The sequence below is a fragment of the Nothobranchius furzeri genome, chromosome 2 (genome assembly GCF_043380555.1).
Source record: "Nothobranchius furzeri strain GRZ-AD chromosome 2, NfurGRZ-RIMD1, whole genome shotgun sequence".
Lineage (NCBI taxonomy): Eukaryota > Metazoa > Chordata > Actinopteri > Cyprinodontiformes > Nothobranchiidae > Nothobranchius > Nothobranchius furzeri.
The window spans coordinates 102098434-102119441 of NC_091742.1; the positions used below are offsets into that span (position 1 = coordinate 102098434).

A 21008-nucleotide genomic window follows, 5' to 3' on the forward strand; every position below is an offset into this window, starting at 1 on the left:
AGGGGGAGGGGGGAGAGGGCTGAAGCAGGGGGAGGGGGGAGAGGGCTGAAGCAGGGGGAGGGGGGAGAGGGCTGCAGCAGGGGGAGGGGGGAGAGGGCTGAAGCAGGGGGAGGGGGGAGAGGGCTGCAGCAGGGGGAGGGGGGAGAGGACTGAAGCAGGGGGAGGGGGGAGAGGACTGAAGCAGGGGGAGGGGGGAGAGGGCTGAAGCAGGGGGAGGGGGGAGAGGGCTGCAGCAGGGGGAGGGGGGAGAGGGCTGCAGCAGAGGGAGGGGGGAGAGGACTGAAGCAGGGGGAGGGGGGAGAGGGCTGCAGCAGGGGGAGGGGGGAGAGGGCTGCAGCAGGGGGAGGGGGGAGAGGACTGAAGCAGGGGGAGGGGGGAGAGGGCGGCAGCAGGGGGAGGGGGGAGAGGACTGAAGCAGGGGGAGGGGGGAGAGGGCTGAAGCAGGGGGAGGGGGGAGAGGGCTGAAGCAGGGGGAGGGGGGAGAGGGCTGCAGCAGGGGGAGGGGGGAGAGGACTGAAGCAGGGGGAGGGGGGAGAGGGCTGAGGCAGGGGGAGATGGCTGAAGCAGGGGGAGGGGGGAGAGGGCTGAAGCAGGGGGAGGGGGGAGAGGGCTGAGGCAGGGGGAGATGGCTGAAGCAGGGGGAGGGGGGAGAGGGCTGAAGCAGGGGGAGGGGGGAGAGGGCTGAGGCAGGGGAAGATGGCTGAAGCAGGGGGAGGGGGGAGAGGACTGAGGCAGGGGGAGAGGGCTGAAGCAGGGGGAGGGGGGAGAGGACTGAAGCAGGGGGAGGGGGGAGAGGACTGAAGCAGGGGGAGGGGGGAGAGGGCTGAAGCAGGGGGAGGGGGGAGAGGGCTGAGGCAGGGGAAGATGGCTGAAGCAGGGGGAGGGGGGAGAGGACTGAGGCAGGGGGAGAGGGCTGAAGCAGGGGGAGGGGGGAGAGGACTGAAGCAGGGGGAGGGGGGAGAGGACTGAAGCAGGGGGAGGGGGGAGAGGACTGAGGCAGGGGGAGAGGGCTGAAGCAGGGGGAGGGGGGAGAGGGCTGAAGCAGGGGGAGGGGGGAGAGGGCTGAGGCAGGGGGAGATGGCTGAAGCAGGGGGAGGGGGGAGAGGGCTGAAGCAGGGGGAGGGGGGAGAGGGCTGAGGCAGGGGAAGATGGCTGAAGCAGGGGGAGGGGGGAGAGGGCTGAGGCAGGGGGAGAGGGCTGAAGCAGGGGGAGGGGGGAGAGGGCTGAGGCAGGGGGAGAGGGCTGAAGCAGGGGGAGGGGGGAGAGGGCTGAAGCAGAAACTACCGTTGTTAAAAGAAATGTGTTTAACTTAGAAAATGTGGGCGCAATTTTAATTGTCAAAAAATTCCAGCGAACCTACCGACCACCCCCCCGCCGCTTCCGGCATATGACGTCATCAACGACTAGTCGAAGTCGACTCGACTTTCATTACTTGACTGTCGACTTTAAAAAAAATAAAGTCGTGCAGGCCCTAGTGGCTTCTTCACGTGGAACTCAGATAACACACACATACATGATGATGATATGTGTGTGTAACAGCGGCGTAGGCCTAAACGCCACAATATACCTATAGTTTGTTTCTCACTGGAACTCCACCTTGCCCCACATCTGGCAGGACCTGGTCACCCTATGTAGGAGCAGGGAAACAACCAACACATGCAGGGATCAGGTTCCCCACACCAGGACCACAGGTCAGCAGGACCAGGGGACACCAGCCCTAACCCAGATACCAGCTTCAGGAAGCTTCCTCGGGCCTGAATCGCTGCTACGCTCCTCCTCCGCCATGTTTGTTTACTCGAAGGTCACGTCTGATCTCACGAGATGTCGCGTCTGAGTGAGGAAGGTCGTGATGTTCCTGCACCACACCAGTAGATCTGGGTTTCCCGTGTCTGCCAGGACAGCCGGGTTTTCCAGGTGTTCCTCCTGCATTAGCCTAGCTAACAGCGCAACACACACACACCAGTAACCTCAGCCCATACATCATCTAAACACACCTGACCGACTCAGGCAGAAGCAGGAAGTGGGCGGAGCTTCAGGAGGTGAACTCATGACGGTCCAGGTAGTCTTCACTCAGCAGAACCACTCACCTGCAGCAGAAGATCCGCTCATGGATGGGAGTCAGTTTGTCCGTCACTCTGTTGGCGATGTACGCTCTGACAGACAGACAGGTACACAGGTGAGTTCACCTGACCGTTCAGTAGTCAGAACAACCTGCAGCGCGTCAGCCTCACCCTGTGGTGGTGCGAGAGTCCGCCCCGATCACAACTCCTCCTTCATACTCCACAGCCATGATGGTGGTCTGGAACAGGTGAGCACAGGTAACTCAGGTGTGTGACTAAAGGAGTCCGGGTCAGGAGACAGCTAACCACTACTCCTTAATCTCCAGTGTATGACAGCAGGTAGACAGGTGAGCTGGCCCACCCACACAGGTGCCTCTATTATCGGACAGCTGCATCCACCAACATGGACTACGTCAGACTTTCCTAAAACAATTGCTCGTCTGATACCGGTGTTGTGCCATAAATCAACTCGCTGCCAAAAAATGATTCGCGCACGGTTAGGTAATTGCATTTCTAGCCGGGATTTCACCCTAAAACTCAGCACATCTAGCAATATGGACAAACATAAAGAAAGCCAGTTCTTACCACAATCCATCTTTCAGTCGCAAATATTGCAAAAAGGATTAATATACCCTCATTGTGAACGTTTAAGACAAATAGAAACACTTCAAACAACTTCTGAACAGGAAAAACTAATATCCGCGATAAACATCTGTTTAAGTACCGGAAGAGGTTATCTCTGCTGTCTGAATGTCTATATTGCTAGATATGCCGAACTTTAGGGCGAAATCCCGGGGAAATTCGTCTAGAAATGCAGTTACCCTAACCATGCGCGATCCCGCGGTGGCGAAACATTTTTTGGCAGCGAGTCGATTTATGGCACAACACCGGTAAAGCCAGTGCTACGGTATGAACTAATTATCGGACAAATCACTCAGCCTGTAGCGGTCCAACTACCGTTGTCCGATAATGGAAGCAGGTCATTAGCGACCGTTAGCTATCCACAAAACCTCACACGCAGTCTTACAGCCTATCATTTAGGAAACGGGACGGCGAGTTACCGGGACACCAGAACCGGTGAGGTACCGGGACCCCCTTCAGGTTCTGGTATCGGGTTCTAACCAGACAGCGGGAGCTAACCTAACGTTAGCCCCGTTTAGCTCCTGCAGATCTGCTGTCTCATGCTCTGAAGCAGTGTAAATGTTCTCCATCCGAACAGAACCGGGTCATGTTCAACCCGCTCCGTCCTCTCGATCCCAGAACCTACCCCGGTGCTGACTTCCTGACTGGTCCAGTCCGGAACCAGGTCGTTTTTAGAAGAAATCTGCTGCCCAAAGTTCGGCATCATTGCCGCTGTTGCCGCCATCTTGTCTCTGTTTCTTTAAAAGCGAGCGGAAGCTCATGGGAAACCGGAAGTCCTTCTGGGTTTAGCTCATTAGTATAATTACTGTTAATGTTAGTGTTAAAGTTAGATATATTTATTACAGGTTTTAGTTTTTATTCTTTGGTTTTTAATGTAAAATAAGAAAACCCCATAAATAAAGTTTTGATCAGGCACGTAGCAGGACAGCCCCGCTGTTGGGAGGTCCTGACGGAAACGGAAAAAGGTAAACATCGTTCTCGTGACATTTAAAGGTTTATTTACTGTTGTTTCTGTCTAGTTATTTACCTTGTGGACTTGTTGCGTTGGTTTACTATTGTTAACGAGTCTGATTCACGTTTTACGTCATATCTGCGCGAGCTAAAACAGGTTTTACCGTTAAATAAACGGGATTAAAAGCAAAAACCTGAATCAGATCAACTTTACCTCGGTGCTCATTTAAACTCAACGGTTCTTTTTCATTGACTGATCAGTTGATGGACTCACGCACTGTTGTTGTTTGTTTACCTGCTGTTTGTTTACAGATGACTGTTCACAACTTTTACCTGTTTGACCGGAACGGAAACTGTTTGTTTTACAACGAGTGGAACCGGAAGAAGCAGGCGGGGATTTCTAAAGAGGAGGTATAAGACTCACACGAACACTCATACAGACGGTGTGTGTGTGTGTGTGTGGGTAACACGTGTGTGTGTGTGTGTGTGTGGCAGGAGTTTAAGCTGATGTACGGGATGCTCTTCTCTATTCGCTCTTTCGTCAGCAAGATGGCTCCTCTGGACATGTATCCTTGATCACCTGTTAACCCGTGTCTCCTCACCTGTGTCTCCTCACCCGTGTCTCCTCACCCGTGTCTCCTCACCTGTGTGTCCTCATCTGTCTCCTCACCCATGTGTCCTCACCCGTGTCTCCTCACCCGTGTCTCCTCACCCATGTGTCCTCACCCGTGTCTCCTCACCTGTGTGTCCTCATCTGTCTCCTCACCCATGTGTCCTCACCCGTGTCTCCTCACCTGTGTGTCCTCATCTGTCTCCTCACCCATGTGTCCTCACCCGTGTCTCCTCACCCGTGTCTCCTCACCCATGTCTCCTCACCCGTGTCTCCTCACCTGTGTCTCCTCACCCGTGTCTCCTCACCTGTGTCTCCTCACCCGTGTCTCCTCACCTGTGTGTCCTCATCTGTCTCCTCACCCATGTGTCCTCACCCGTGTCTCCTCACCCATGTGTCCTCACCCGTGTCTCCTCACCTGTGTGTCCTCATCTGTCTCCTCACCCATGTGTCCTCACCCGTGTCTCCTCACCCATGTGTCCTCACCCGTGTCTCCTCACCTGTGTGTCCTCATCTGTCTCCTCACCCATGTGTCCTCACCCGTGTCTCCTCACCCGTGTCTCCTCACCCATGTCTCCTCACCCGTGTCTCCTCACCCGTGTCTCCTCACCCGTGTCTCCTCACCTGTGTCTCCTCACCCGTGTCTCCTCACCTGTGTCTCCTCACCCGTGTCTCCTCACCTGTGTCTCCTCACCCGTGTCTCCTCACCTGTGTGTCCTCATCTGTCTCCTCACCCATGTGTCCTCACCCGTGTCTCCTCACCCATGTCTCCTCACCCGTGTCTCCTCACCCATGTGTCCTCACCCGTGTCTCCTCACCTGTGTCTCCTCACCCGTGTCTCCTCACCCGTGTCTCCTCACCCATGTGTCCTCACCCGTGTCTCCTCACCTGTGTCTCCTCACCCGTGTCTCCTCACCCATGTCTCCTCACCCGTGTCTCCTCACCCGTGTCTCCTCACCCGTGTCTCCTCACCCGTGTGTCCTCACCTGTGTGTCCTCATCTGTTTCCTCACCCGTGTGTCCTCACCTGTGTCTCCTCACCCGTGTCTCCTCACCTGTGTCTCCTCACCTGTGTGTCCTCATCTGTCTCCTCACCCATGTGTCCTCACCCGTGTCTCCTCACCCGTGTCTCCTCACCCATGTGTCCTCACCTGTGTCTCCTCACCCGTGTCTCCTCACCCGTGTCTCCTCACCCATGTGTCCTCACCCGTGTCTCCTCACCCGTGTCTCCTCACCCGTGTCTCCTCACCCATGTGTCCTCACCCGTGTCTCCTCACCCATGTCTCCTCACCCGTGTCTCCTCACCCGTGTGTCCTCACCTGTGTGTCCTCATCTGTCTCCTCACCTGTGTCTCCTCACCCGTGCCTCCTCACCCATGTCTCCTCACCTGTGTGTCCTCACCTGTGTCTCCTCACCCGTGTCTCCTCACCTGTGTCTCCTCACCCGTGTGTCCTCATCTGTCTCCTCACCCATGTCTCCTCACCTGTGTCTCCTCACCCATGTGTTCTCATCTGTCTCCTCACCCGTGTGTCCTCATCTGTCTCCTCACCCATGTCTCCTCACCTGTGTCTCCTCACCCATGTGTTCTCATCTGTCTCCTCACCCGTGTGTCCTCATCTGTCTCCTCACCCGTGTCTCATCTGTGTGAGCTCCTTAACGTCCACGTGTCCTCAGGAAGGACGGCTTCCTGTCCTTCCAGACCAGTAAGTATCGTCTTCATTACTACGAGACTCCCAGTGGACTGAAGCTGGTGCTGAACACCGACCTGTCAGTGAGCAACGCCAGAGAGACACTGCAGCACATCTACAGCAACGTGAGACACACACACACACACACGCGTATGCACACACACGCACACACACACACACACACACACCTGTTTTCTTGTTTCAGATCAAATGTAATTTGATGTCAGTGTGTGTGTGTGTGTGTGTTGCAGCTCTACGTGGAGCTGGTTGTGAAGAACCCGTCCTGTTCCTCCACCCAGACGTTGGACAGTGAACTCTTCAGCAGCCGACTGGACTCCTTCATCAGATCTCTGCCCTTCTACAGCCCCAGAGCTGCCTGATCACACGCTTGTATACCCCCCCCCCCCCAATGAGGGCTACACACCTGATCGCTACCCCCTCCACCAAGGCTACACACACCTGTGTGTGTGTGGACATATTTATTGCTTTAGATCTGTCCAATAAAACCAATTTCAAACTGATGTTGTTTGACTTGACAACAGGTGGTCACATCTGTCTGGAGTACTAGTCAGTTACTAACTAGTTACTAACCCATGCCCACTCACGGGCCTCCAGCAGGTGACATCACACGATCTGGTCGTGGACTGGTGTTAACACGCCGGCCAGCTGGACAGTTCCAGCTGCGAGGAAATGAGCGACTCGTGCTCCTGGATGATCAAGTCACCGAGGTCCGGTTAGGGACGGAGACTTCCCGCTGCTTCCTGAGAGACCCGGCTCGGAGCTCGATGAGAACACTGGGCGTGGGATGCCATCACTCAATGGTTGCTGGTTCCCAACGTGTGCATGGCAGGTCTCCGCCAGAGAGAGCCCTTGTGCCGACGCCGCGTGTCTTCATAACGACGCTGATGGAGAAGACCCCCCCCCCCCCCGGTGTTCCAGTCATATTCCCGATCCTCCGTTTAATCCTTATTATCGTGGTGGAATTCCTTCATCTTCAGGGCTTGGGTATCTTTCTGTAGGGATGCTGAGATCAGAGATCTTCATGATGGCGCCAAAGAGATCAGTCTGACACGGGTCAGTGACTGGATGCGACCTGCTGGATTCCTCATGGGAAACTCGTTACTGACTGGCTGAATGACCTGACCTGTACTGGGATGTTTACTGTGTGCAGGTCCTTGAGACGACTCTGGTCCTGACTTGGCGCTTTAGAAAGAAACTTGAACGACTGATTAAAAACTGATCAGGTCTAAAATCAGAACTCGAAGCAGAAAATTGGCTCATTTTATTCAGAAAAAAAAACACTTTTATTTTGAAAACTGAATCATTTCCTGTCCACAGGTGTGAGTCTTCATCACAAGACTGATTCAGCTCCAGCTGCTCTTGTGTTTCATCAGCTGGTCACACCGAGCATGCTCAGTTCAGTCAGATCGGTCATGTGACTGCTCATCTAGTCTTTCGACCAATCACAATCTCAGTAGGAGGAGCACTCCTGTCCCCTCACTTCCTGTGGGTGGGGCCTTTGTGGAACAGGTAGATGGGCCGCTGGTTACCTGGAGACAGATAAGACACAGGTGAGGTCACATGACCCTCAGCTCCAATCAGGAGCTTCCTGGCAAAGCTAAAAGGACGTTGTGGTTCTGACCCAGTCCAGGTCAGGATCAGAATAAAGGATCTGGTACCAGGTGGGCATGTTTTAGGTCCACACCTGTTTTCTGTTCCAACCCATCTGACACATGAACATAACCCCAAACCCTCCATCCTGGATCAGAACCACAGGAACTGGAACCAGTTCTCAGCAGGCATGTCATAACCACCCCGACCCGGGTCTCGTTCAGAAAACAGTAGAACTGTACTAAAGCTCAGCTGCAGCAGCACTTCTACATCCCACCTGTACTGGAAATGAGCCCAGGTGTTTCTGGGTCACACCCCTCCTCCTGCACGCCCACTTCCTACCGTAAAGCGTTCATGGAGATGACCTCACTACTATTCTGCACACCGCTGGCTGACCTGGAGCGGAGCGCACCTGCTGACCCCAACTTAAAGCAGCTCTCCAGTTTTCCCCTTTCAGACATGTTGTATAATTGTACTGCCATATAATGTAAGCAATACCTGTTTTTATCTAGCCACGCCCCCCGCCCTGCAGAGCTCCGTGCAATAGGAAACCAGAACCAACCAATAGCGTTAGACTACCGCTGACCTGCTTCAAATGTAAGGAGCACCTCGGCTGCTGCAGAGTTGATGGACTTAAACTGGTGATTTAAATATTCACGTCTGCTGTGCTGACAAACCTTTGGTAAGGGATTTCCTAGATCTCATCGACTCCTTTAGCTTGTCCCAACGTGTTAGTGGACCCACACATGGGCATACACACACACTTGACCTGGTTTTCTGTCATGAGCTGGAAATTAGTGATGTTGGCATTCTACCTGCGACTTTTTCAGATCACTCACCAGTTTAGTTTAACTTGAAATTGGACTATGCCCCTCGTCTTGAATATTTCCGTCCCAGCTTCTCTCGTGTAATCACACCCAATACTGCTGCAGATTCTGCCGCTGTTCTTACTCTGAGCTCAGCTCCATATGATCCTACTGTTACGTCTTCTGTAGTTGAGGGATCACTTCATGTGCTTGATTCATCCTGCCTGGCTGCTACGGATATTGTCGCTCCATTAAAATCAAGTCGAAAGACATCCAAGTCAGACCCATGGCTGAACGAACAAACTCGTTCCATGAGACGAAAGTGCAGGAGACTGGAACGTAAATGGATAAAAGACAGGCTTACTGTATCCTTTGAGGCCATGAGAGAGGCTTGATCTCAGTACCAAAGAGCAGTCAGAGGCGCGAGAAATCGATTCTTTGCCAGCATTGTCACGGCTAATTCAAATAATCAAGGTGAGTTATATAAAACCATAAATGCAGTGCTTTCCCCAGTTCAAAATCTATTTTCCTCTGTGTCCGCTGGCTTGTGTAGCCAAATCCTGCAGTTTTTCTTAAATAAGATCACTGTAATCAGAGCTCAGATTCACCAAACCAACCATGTTCCTGATTCATTTATCCCCTCTCACGGGCAACTTCAAAGCTTTCAGCCCATCTCTTTGGCCTACCTAGAAAAAAACTGTTGCAGCCATGAAACCCTCTGGCTCCCCAGATGATGTTATCCCACCTCGTCTCCTGAAAGAGGCGTTTCCTTTAATTAGCAATAGCGTGCTAGGCATTATAAATAGTAGCTTGACATTGGCTGAAGTTCCTCGTGCCTTTAAACACGCGGTTCTACAACCAATCCTGAAAAAACCCGGCCTTGATCCCACCGATTACTCTAATCTACGACCAATTTCCAAATGACCGTTTTTATCTAAGGTCCATGAGAAAATAGTCTATGCACAGTTGGTGAAACATCTAAATGAATATCAGGTAATGGACACCTGTCAGTCTGGTTTTAGACAACAGCACAGCACTGAAACTGCTCACGTTCGGGTGTTTAATGACATTTTTTCTGGCTTTAGATTCAGGTTTCCATGTGGTTCTGGTACTTTTGGATCTATCCGCAGCTTTCGACACGATCGATCATGACATTTTGATCACAAGACTTCACACTTGGGCTGGCATTTCAGGCACTGCCCTGGATTGGTTCAGGTCATACTTTTGTAACAGGTCTGCTAGGGTCATGTTGGGTGGCTGTTCATCCGAGTCACAGCCTCTACGTTGGGGTGTCCCACAAGGTTCAATACTCGGCCCGTTACTGTTCAACCTCTATATACTGCCCTTAGGAGCCATTTTCAGAAAGCACGCTGTCTCATACCATCTTTACGCTGACGACTGTCAAATCTATTTTTCATTTAAGCCAACTCAGTCAACGCAAGTTCTGTCTGATTGTATCCTTGAGGTCAAGCAATGGCTAGCTGACAACTTCCTCCATCTTATTGACTCCAAAACTGACTTAATCGTTTTCAGTCCTTACAGTACCACGGCGACTCATCAACCTGACCTCAACTATCTCTCACCTAGTGTATCCTCTGTAATCTCCAACCTTGGAGTAAAAATGGACCAGGCTCTGAAGATGGATGCCCAGGTCAATAACACAGTTAAATCATGTTTTTACCAACTAAGACGCATCTCAAAACTAAAGCACATCCTGAGTGTACGTCTTCTGAAATCGGTGGTCCACACTTTCAACACCTCAAGGCTGGATTACTCTAACTCCTGCTTATACGGCATCAGTAAAGCAGCTCTTTCTAGACTTCAGCTGGTCCAGAATTCAGCAGCTAGGTTGCTGACTGGAGCTGACAGAAGACAACACATTTCTCCAATTCTGAAATCTCTCCACTGGTTGCCCGTGCAGTTCAGGATAAACTTCAAAATTATGCTTCTCACTTACAAATCCTTGAACCATCAAGCTCCTCCATATCTGTGTGAACTTGTCCATTACTACAACCCGCCGCGTGCTCTCAGGTCTGAAGATAAGCTCCTCCTAGCTGTTCCCAATGCACGTTTAAAAAGCCGTGGAGAGAGGGCTTTCTCTGTCTGTGCACCGAAGCTGTGGAACGCATTACCACTGCTAGTGAGGCAAGCACCAACAGCTAGCATTTATAAATCACGCCTGAAAACTCACTACTTCAACCTAGCTTATACAACATAATTATGAACCTCACTGACATCTGCACTGTTTAAAAATGGACTCCACAATTATCGACTTCCGTATTATTGAGGTTCTTTTTTAAAATGTTTTTCTCTAATTTTTCATTCTCCCTGTGTTTTATTGATTTTTAGCTGTTAGTTTTGGGAATTTTGTTGTTTTTCCTTTTTATCTGTGTTCGACATGTTTGTATAACGCCGGTTTAATTAACTAACATTTTTAGTGTACAGCGCCTTGCTTGGTTGTAATGCCTTGTGAATGCGCTTTATAAATAAAATTGGATTGGATTGGAAACGGATAAGCAAGTCTCTAAAACATAAATATACGAGAACACAACATGACATGAGAATAATACTCGTAAAACAGCGTGTTTTAGCTGTTCGTCGCTACAGAAGCACATTTATAACCAGAAACATGAAGTCGCCATCTTAAAAAAATGAAAGGAGAGATTACTTGTCTGATATGCTCGTCAGCCACTAGATGGTGCCATCACGTAAGAGAAATACTCCGAAAAGAGACTTTAGGCCAGTCCCAACCATCGACATATAAAAATATGGACATAGCCCGCCCATTGCTCCGCGGGGGGTCCCACCACTGATTTTTTTTTTTTTGTCTGAGTCACGCCCAGACAGTCCAAAAATGGTAAAAGGTGGAGTTGAGGGTGGGGCTGTTACATTAGGAACAGGGAACTAATGAAACCAATCTAGCTACTAGCCAACTTAGCTAACCCATGAAGCTAAGAGGGGCTCCAGGGAGCGGGGTAGCCCGCCTGCACGGCCGATTGGCTCCCGTGTGAGGCTGTAGTCATGCTGGTCGCCTGTGGAGATCCAATATGGACTGGGACTGTTAAATTACAAGCAGAGCCAGACTGCTGTGACCGGGAGCCCTGGCCTTCCAGATCAGCTCATTCTCCATGGACGGAGATCAGTGAAGCATTAGCTACATGCTAACTCCAAGCTAACAGAGTTTTCCTGGGTGTTTTTAAGCAAGACAAGCACAGTAGAACGACCACGTTGGAATTGTTTTACGGCGTTTTTCTTGCTTAAAAGGTCCAGAAAAACTCAGTTAGCTTTGGGTTAGCATGTAGCTAATGAACCACTGATCTCCATCCTGGAGAATGAGTTGATCAGAAAGGCCAGCGTTCCCGATCGTGTCATTTGGTACCGTAGTATGTCCAAGGAAGGTCTTGTCTTTCTAGCATCTAATTATTGTAGCACTAAGTTCACATTTTACCATACCATACCATACCACCTTTATTTATATAGCACTTTAAAAACAGCCATACGGCTGACCAAAGTGCTGAACAGTCGCACAATAATAGAGATAAAAAGCATAAAACAGTACTATAAAATACAACCAACAATAAAAAAGACGAGCCGACAAAAAAGTACCAATAAAACCAATGAAACCTTACAATGGACGATAAAATAAGAGTAGTAAAAGCCAAACTAACAGCTAACTGTTGAAAGCAAGGGTAAAATAGTGTCTTTAGTCTAGACTTAAAATCTGCCAAGGTAGATGCCGGTCGAACTGTGACTGGAAGTTCGTTCCACAGTTTAGGACCCGCGACAGAGAAAGCTCTTTGTCCGCATGATTTGTAACACGCTTTCGGGACCTCGAGGAGCAACAGGCTGGAGGACCTGAGTGTGCGACCGGGAGATCAGATAAGTACAGGGGGGCAAGACCATGGAGGGATTTGAAGACAAAAAGTAGCATTTTATATTGGACCCTGAAAGTGACGGGCAACCCATGAAGGGATTTGAGAACTGGTGTTATATGCTGGCGCCCGTCAGTACGCGTGAGGAATCTAGCAGCTGCGTTTTGAACGAGTTGAAGTCGGCCAAGGGTTGACTTATTGACACCCAGCAAAACTGCATCTGAGTGGTCGAGCCTAGATGTGATGAAGGCATGAACAACTGATTCCAGATTATTTCTAGATAAAACAGCTCTTCATTTGGACAGATGGCGGAGTTGGAAAAAACAAGATTTTACAGTGGCATTGACCTGGGCGTCCATCCTTAGAGATGAATCCATCTACACACCCAGGTTTGTCACAACGGTTTTTAGATTTAGAGAAATAGATGAAAGATCTGGGGTTTGGAATGAGCTAGATCTGACTGGATTAAACAGGATCAGTTCAGTCTTGGAATCATTGAGATGCAACCACTGAGCAGGGTTGATGGTTTATCCCTTGAGGTCCAGGTGGCACGGGTGAGGTGGTGCTCACTCACATCAACCCTGCTCAGTGGTCAACTTTCCTGGCGGGGTCACCCAACAGGACAGTGGGAGGGTTAAGGTAACGGCTCACACTGAGGTTTTAACAGCACTGACACCTCAATGTCCTACTGGAACATTGCATCACACGATGAGAATCGATTCTATCGCTTCATAATCAGAATCGAATCTTGAAACGTGAATCAATACCCAGGTCCACTCAGATGTGATGATGTCAGAGATGATGAAACAAGTTGGGCGTGTCACAACGGTTTTTCTGCCAGCTCTGCAGATGGACGTGCCATAGTCCTGAGTTTCTCCTCTTGCATCTTTGGGAATCTAAAATATTCCCACACAGGAGACTTCAAGTGCTTCCTAGGTGGAGTCAGTGCAGTCCTGGTGCTGGTTTTAGCTGGTTCTGCCATGATCCACGAGTGTCTGTTCCAGAAGTGTTTTTGTTCTTGTCAGTGCAGGTCGTACTGATATCGCTGTTTTCGGCTATGTTGGCCTGGTCTTAAAAGTGGGCTGCCACAGTGTGTCACACCGACCGCAGTTATTAGCCAAAGCTGTTGACCCTATTTGGTACAGAATCAGTGTGTGTGTGTGTTACCTGTGCGTGTCAGCAGTCTGTAGGAGCTGAAGCCCACGCTGTCAGTCAGATACGACGTGAACTGTTCAGGTCTGAGTTTCAGAGTCCTAAAGTGACCAAACGTTGTGTCCTGTAAACAAAAATATACCCAATAAAACAAGGTGTGCTTTACTAAAACCAGGTGTGTAGCACTAAAACTAGGCATGTGTAACCGATACCAGGTGTGTTAGACTTAAACTAGATAAGCATTACAGATACCAGGTGTGTAGCACTAAAACTAGGTATGTGTAACCGATACCAGGTGTGTTAGACTTAAACTAGATAAGCATTACAGATACCAGGTGTGTAGCACTAAAACTAGGCATGTGTAACCGATACCAGGTGTGTACCACTTAAACTAGATAAGCATTACAGATACCAGGTGTGTAGCACTAAAACTAGGTATGTGTAACCGATACCAGGTGTGTAGCACTTAAACTAGGTATGCGTCACCGATACCAGGTATGTAGCACTTGAACTAGGTATGCGTCACCGATACCAGGTATGTAGCACTTGAACTAGTTATGCGTCACCAATACCAGGTATGTAGCACTTGAACTAGGTATGTGTAACCGATACCAGGTATGTGGCACTTAAACTAGGTATGTGTAACCGATACCAGGTGTGTAGCACTTGAACTAGTTATGCGTCACCAATACCAGGTATGTAGCACTTGAACTAGGTATGTGTAACCGATACCAGGTGTGTAGCACTTAAACTAGGTATGTGTAACCGATACCAGGTATGTAGCACTTGAACTAGGTATGCATCACCGATACCAGGTATGTAGCACTTGAACTAGGTATGTGTAACCGATACCAGGTATGTGGCACTTAAACTAGGTATGTGTAACCGATACCAGGTGTGTAGCACTTGAACTAGTTATGCGTCACCAATACCAGGTATGTAGCACTTGAACTAGGTATGTGTAACCGATACCAGGTGTGTAGCACTTAAACTAGATAAGCATTACAGATACCAGGTGTGTAGCACTAAATCTAGGTATGTGTAACCAATACCAGGTATGTGGCACTTAAACTAGGTATGTGTAACCGATAACAGGTGTGTAGCACTTAAACTAGATAAGCATTACAGATACCAGGTGTGTAGCACTAAAACTAGGTATGCGTCACCAATACCAGGTATGTAGCACTTGAACTAGGTATGTGTAACCGATAACGGGTGTGTAGCACTTAAACTAGATAAGCATTACAGATACCAGGTGTGTAGCACTAAATCTAGGTATGTGTAACCAATACCAGGTATGTGGCACTTAAACTAGGTATGTGTAACCAATAACAGGTGTGTAGCACTTAAACTAGATAAGCATTACAGATACCAGGTGTGTAGCACTAAAACTAGGTATGTGTAACCGATAACAGGTGTGTAGCACTTAAACTAGATAAGCATTACAGATACCAGGTGTGTAGCACTAAAACTAGGTATGCGTCACCGATACCAGGTATGTGGCACTTACACTAGGTATGCGTAACCGATACCAGGTGTGTAGCACTTGAACTAGTTATGCGTCACCGATACCAAGTATGTAGCACTTGAACTAGGTATGCGTCACCAATACCAGGTATGTAGCACTAAAACTAGGTATGTGTAACCGATACCAGGTGTGTAGCACTTAAACTAGGTATGTGTCACCGATACCAGGTATGTAGCACTTGAACAGGGTATGCATCACCGATACCAGGTATGTAGCACTTGAACTAGGTATGCGTCACCGATACCAGGTATGTAGCACTAAAACTAGGTATGCGTCACCGATACCAGGTATGTAGCACTTGAACTAGGTATGTGTAACCGATACCAGGTGTGTAGCACTTAAACTAGGTATGCATCACCGATACCAGGTATGTAGCACTTGAACTAGGTATGTGTCACCGATACCAGGTATGTAGCACTTGAACAGGGTATGCATCACCGATACCAGGTATGTGGCACTTAAACTAGGTATGTGCAACCCATACCAGGTATGTGGCACTTAAACTAGGTATGTGCAACCCATACCAGGTATGTGGCACTTAAACTAGGTATGTGTAACCGATAACAGGTATGTAGCACTTAAACTAGGTATGCATCACCGATACCAGGTATGTAGCACTTGAACAGGGTATGCATCACCGATACCAGGTATGTAGCACTTGAACAGGGTATGCATCACCGATACCAGGTATGTGGCACTTAAACTAGGTATGTGCAACCCATACCAGGTATGTGGCACTTAAACTAGGTATGTGTAACCGATACCAGGTATGTGGCACTTGAACTAGGTATGTGTAACCGATAACAGGTATGTAGCACTTAAACTAGGTATGCATCACCGATACCAGGTATGTAGCACTTGAACAGGGTATGCATCACCGATACCAGGTATGTAGCACTTGAACTAGGTATGCGTCACCGATACCAGGTATGTGGCACTTAAACTAGGTATGTGCAACCCATACCAGGTATGTGGCACTTAAACTAGGTATGTGTAACCGATACCAGGTATGTGGCACTTGAACTAGGTATGTGTAACCGATAACAGGTATGTAGCACTTAAACTAGGTATGCATCACCGATACCAGGTATGTAGCACTTGAACAGGGTATGCATCACCGATACCAGGTATGTAGCACTTGAACTAGGTATGCGTCACCGATACCAGGTATGTGGCACTTAAAACTAGGTATGTGTAACCGATACCAGGTATGTGGCACTTAAAACTAGGTATGTGTAACCGATAACAGGTATGTAGCACTTAAACTAGGTATGTGTAACCGATACCAGGTGTGTAGCACTTAAACTAGATAAGCGTTACAGACACCAGATGAATCGGGGAGTTGGTAAGGTGCCAGTATCTGTGGTAAGGCGTTTCCTGTTTCCTGTTTTCAGTGTGGCACTCCGTGCAGCTGTTTGTTGTTTGGGGTTCGCTAAAGCTGATTTAATTTCTCTGTACTTGGATATCTCTGAGTTATTTTAGCACAAAAGCACGCTAAAACACATTTTCTGTTGTTCCACCTAGCTTTTAGGGAACCATTTGAGTTTGCACGCAGTTTCTTTGGTACTGAACAGTTTGCTCGTCCAGTTAGCTTAGCCTCAGCACGGCTATGGCTGCTTCTGTCTCTGCTTCTCCGGCTCCTATCTCTTGCTCTCTGTGTCAGATGTTTAGTTACTCCTCTGCCTCCTTTAGTGATAATGGTACGTGTAATGAATGTAGCATTTTTGTAGCTTTGGAGGCGAGGGTGTCGGAATTGGAGTCCCGGCTCCGCGCTGTTGAAAAACCTGTAAACAGCCATAGCTACTTAGCTAGCGCGGGGCTGACTAGCTCAGAACCACCCCGTAGCGGTCCTCCAGCAGAACCTGAGCTGCCGGGACCTCAGGTCGGCTGGGTGACGGTACGCAGGAAGCATGAACCCAGCCCGTGGGCCACCACCAACCCGTCCACGTTTCTAATAGATTTTCCCCGCTCAGTGACGCACCCACTGACAAGCCGACTCTGATCATTGGCAGCTCCATAGTCAGAAACGTGGCATTAGAGGCTCCAGCAACCATAGTTAAATGTTTACCTGGGGCCAGAGCGGGCGACATCAAATCTTATCTGAAACTGCTGGCTAAGGATAAGCGTAAATACAGTAAGATTGTTATTCACGCTGGCGGTAACGACACCCGGTTACGCCAATCGGAGGTCACTAAAATTAATGTTGCTTCGGTGTGTACGTTTGCCAAAACAATGTCGGACTCCGTAATTTTCTCTGGCCCCCTGCCTGATCGGACCAGTGACGACATGTTTAGCCGCATGCTGTCCTTCAATCTTTTTGTTGTTTCCCTGTTCCAACACAGTTGATTCACCTGTTCAGTAGCTCATCAAGCTCTGCAGAAGCAGGCTAATCACCTGTTGATCAAAATCAGGTGTGTTGAAACAGGGGAAACACTAAAACATGTAGGATAGTGGCCCTTGAGGACCAGGACTGCCCACCCCTGGTTTAAAGACAGAAGGTCTACTGGAACACCATGGCGTGGACTCAGTAGATCAGTGGTACTCACTCCTGGTCCTGGAGAGCGGGTATGCAGCACGTTTTAGTTATTACCCCGCTTCAACACACCTGATTTCAATCAGCAGGTGATTAACAGGCTTCTGAAGATCTTGATGAGCTGCTGCACAGGTGATTAACCACTGAACTAGGTGTGTTGGACCAGGACCAGGAATGAGTACCACCACATTAGATGGACAGTCCTGATGCAGATGCTTCTTGTCCTGTCGTGTAGCAGGCGTGTCTTAGTTGTATATAGGGATGACCCAATCTGATACCATGATCGGAAATCGGCCCCGATCACGTGGTTTCAGACTGATCGGGACTCTGGCTTTACTTCCTGATCCAAGCCCCGATCCGGACTTGGATACTGGGTTCAAATTACGGGAGAGCAACTTGGTTCTCCTTAAAGGTTGTCAGGCTCCCCTGATGCCCTTAAAGGGGCATTATGGAAGTGTGACAGCCAGAACATGTATAGAAATAATAAACGTCTTCTTCATACATTCTCCTGCAATGCCCTGGTCCTGTAGAATGAGCCCTGGCATTTTTATTGTGATTGCCTGTTTTTGTGTAAAATCACAGAAAAAGAGAGATGCTCGGGTCGAGCAGGCTGCTTCATGCACGTTCACGCTCAGGCATCGCCCGTAGCATTTGCTATCCGTAGCTTTAGCAGCAGAGAGAGAGGCAGTGCCACTTTGTCGCTGTTCCTAACGCCTAGTGACAAAGCTAGCTACATTTCTGAGGACCCTTAGCTACTTTCTGTACAACTTTCTTCTAGATATTTCCTGCTAATTAGCAACAAAATAGCCATTTTCACTCCGAACTGTTCTTTGAACGTTGTTTCAGCTGTCATCAAGGACATAAATGTTACAGATACAAAAGACGTCATTGGTGCTGTAGCTCACCCAGTAAGATGTCGGACTCTCGTGCGGAAGACCCGGGTTTGATTCTGGAAGTGAACATAATTTATTTAGAGCTTCTTTTTTTTCTTTGAAAAAGTATATTTTATTGAATTTTCAGTTTACTGTACACCTTTCACACAGTATTATGTTGTGTACTGAAAGTACATTCTGTATAAAATCTTCATGGAACAACAGAACAACAGAACAATTTAACAATTTTGGTTGTGCTTCTGGCGATCCTCTCCCAACGTAAGAGCATTTATAGTATTGAAGGCAATATTCACATAGACATGTTTAATAAAACTTTGAGTAAGAAGTCCCTGAATTACACCTTACTTTTGCTTCTCCCATTCCAGTCTAAATGCTGGTCAGAAGACCGAGTATTTTCCTACTCTCCCACTTTACAAGTCCTCAGATTTTTAAGTCCATCCTCTTAATATATGTTAGAAAAGATGTCCATATTTCGTCAAATAAATGTTGCTTGGCCTTTAAGATATAGGTAATCCGTTCCAGCGGCATCACCTGTAACATCTGTTTCATCCAATCCTTCACAGTGGGCCTATGGAGCGATTTCCATGCCATAGCTACACACTTTTTTTCTACCATTAAACTAAGATCCAAAAAGACACGCTGACATTTGCTATAATCATATTCATTAGGGCAAGGTCCTGTTAGAAACAGTTTAGCATCCAATGGTACCTCCTTTTTGATCATTTTTTCAGTAGAAATTCTTACATCCTCCCAGAACTTTTTGATTTCTGTACACTCCCAAACACAATGATGCAATGTCCCTTTATGAACAGCACATTTAACACATGTATCTGGTATGTTGTATTTCTTCAGTCTCTCTGGGGTGACATATGTCCGCATTAAATATTTATGCTGAATTAATCTTAAAGGAGACATAACATGAAAAACCCACTTTTTTATCCATTAACACGGTGTGTTTCACATTTTAAGTGTCTAAGTGAGCAAAAAGGCTTATATTATTCACTGGAGTTGCTATTTAGATATTTAATAATTAAGTTTTGGGCATATTTGTCCACCCGTTCAGTTTTTACATTATCTATTACATCAGTAATTAATTTAGTGAGGATAACTACCAAATATGGTAATGGCCCTCGGCTAAACACAGAGCCAATCCGCCATTTTTTCTTCTCGCTAAGATTTTTTGTAGTCCTATTGGAAAAATGCAGAATGTCTGGTTATTGTATCCACACACAGCTCAAAACTGTTCCTCGTTTTAAGGAAGGGTGGTGTGGCAGTATTTAAACCCAGGAGCTGATGACACTACTGCTAAAAAAACACAGAAGAAAAAGTAGTGTGTTTGCGTTTGTTTGTGTGTGTGTGTGTGTGTGCGTGCGCGCGCGCGCGCGTGGTTCGTTCGTTCTGTCTCCAGGCTAGTAAGTACTGAGGGCTTCATCTATCTAAAAGGAGTCATTTGCATCTGAATGTGGCAGCACCGGGACACAGCAGCAGAGCGGTAAGCTTCATATCACTCTAAAATGTCGACAAACTTTACTTTAGATTTACGGGCATTAGCAGCACTAAAGCGTTAGCATCCGGCTTGCTATCGCTAGCACAGTATGCTAGTAAAGTTAGCACCCAGATCAATGTGGATTTGGCTGATTTTCGTGGAATAAAACGTGATTTCTGATCAACGCCTTCTTTTACACCAGATGATAACCTCCCACTGATTGTAGCAGCAGAGAGCCTGTGTGTTATTCTACGTGAGTGTGATGTAATCTTAGCATCCAGTAAATAAAGTCCCATATCAGCTAAAATGCAGCGTGACAAAGTCATTAAAGTGCGTCAACACAGTGGATTTAATAGAGTTTTAAAGAACGATCTCTGAGTGAAGTGAGGTTAGTTTTTTGTCTCACTGCAGATATAAAAACTAACTTTATCAGTCAGACGCAGCAAAGCTCACCGTCTGTATGAGCGTGAGCATTGGAAAGCTGATAAAATCAGCTGTAAAATAATTAAAACAAAGTAAAAATGCTCCTTTGCTTTTTAGAGTCCACATCCAGAAGGCTGGAGCCGTGTTTCACTGACAGGCTGTCAGACTAAAGCCCTGATGAGCTCAGCTGGGACAAACTGGTCTGATGTTTAGGTAAGTGAAGATCTGCTTCTCCAAGTCCTTGAGATGCTAGTAAAAAATAATTTAGCCAGCTTGCTAATGTTACTTTTCTTCTCCTCTAAGGAACACAGAACGCTCAGATGTTGGAGCTCACGTCACCTACTGAGGAAGGAGACCCACCAGTAAAGAGACGGTCTGGACCAGACCAAAGTGAGTGATGACACACCTCAGCCACCCTCATCATTAAGAACACCTCACCCCCTGAATCACTCCGTCTGATGACAGCAGAGTGATTTATTTGATGTTTTACTTGTTTAGTCTGTTTAGAAATTATTGAATTACATTATTTTCTGTAATCGACCATCTGATCTGGATGTGTGCAGAATAACTTTCCCCAAGTTCAGCAGCAGCTGGCCTACAAAAACAGCTGCAGCATGTAGTAAGTCTGTCTGCGCTGCTCTCTAATGAGCTTCCTTTCATAAGGAATCATTTGTATAATTTTAGTGTCATTTTATTACATTTGTAAGAATATGAAGTCACTGCAGCAAAGTGAACTTGTGAACAAACACAAACG

The 21008-nt window shown here is 48.0% G+C and overlaps 3 protein-coding genes across 5 annotated transcripts in view; 1 reads left to right on the forward strand and 2 right to left on the reverse strand.

Annotated features, from left to right (window-relative positions):
• Nucleotides 1–3480, reverse strand: part of psmb6 (proteasome 20S subunit beta 6) — a 12561-nt gene extending 9081 nt beyond the window's left edge. The window contains 3 exon segments of the mRNA XM_015940946.3: nucleotides 2088–2153; nucleotides 2232–2299; nucleotides 3328–3480. Coding sequence (XP_015796432.2) covers nucleotides 2088–2153; nucleotides 2232–2299; nucleotides 3328–3426 — 233 coding nt within the window. The 5' untranslated portion in view covers nucleotides 3427–3480.
• A 47-nt stretch (nucleotides 3481–3527) lies between these two features.
• trappc1 (trafficking protein particle complex subunit 1) lies at nucleotides 3528–6471 on the forward strand. 2 transcript variants are annotated; one of them, XM_015940947.3, is made up of 5 exons: nucleotides 3528–3667; nucleotides 3966–4064; nucleotides 4149–4219; nucleotides 5937–6075; nucleotides 6202–6471. In XM_015940947.3, exons 2-5 carry the CDS (start codon nucleotides 3966–3968, stop codon nucleotides 6328–6330), a joined length of 438 nt encoding a protein of 145 aa, XP_015796433.1. In that variant the 5' UTR covers nucleotides 3528–3667; the 3' UTR covers nucleotides 6331–6471. The 2 variants fall into 2 exon arrangements, with proteins under 2 accessions (XP_015796433.1, XP_015796434.1); XM_015940948.3 differs by having other exon boundaries at nucleotides 3666–3695.
• Nucleotides 6472–7217: 746 nt separating this feature from the next.
• The window catches only part of mepceb (methylphosphate capping enzyme b), a 40456-nt gene continuing 26665 nt past the window's right edge, over nucleotides 7218–21008 (reverse strand). For both annotated transcript variants that reach the window (XM_054737656.2, XM_054737657.2), the window contains exons 7-8: nucleotides 13407–13515; nucleotides 7218–7500 (exon numbers count right to left, since the gene is read on the reverse strand). In XM_054737656.2, coding sequence (XP_054593631.2) covers nucleotides 7448–7500; nucleotides 13407–13515 — 162 coding nt within the window. In that variant the 3' untranslated portion in view covers nucleotides 7218–7447. The remainder of the gene's footprint in view (nucleotides 7501–13406; nucleotides 13516–21008) is intronic.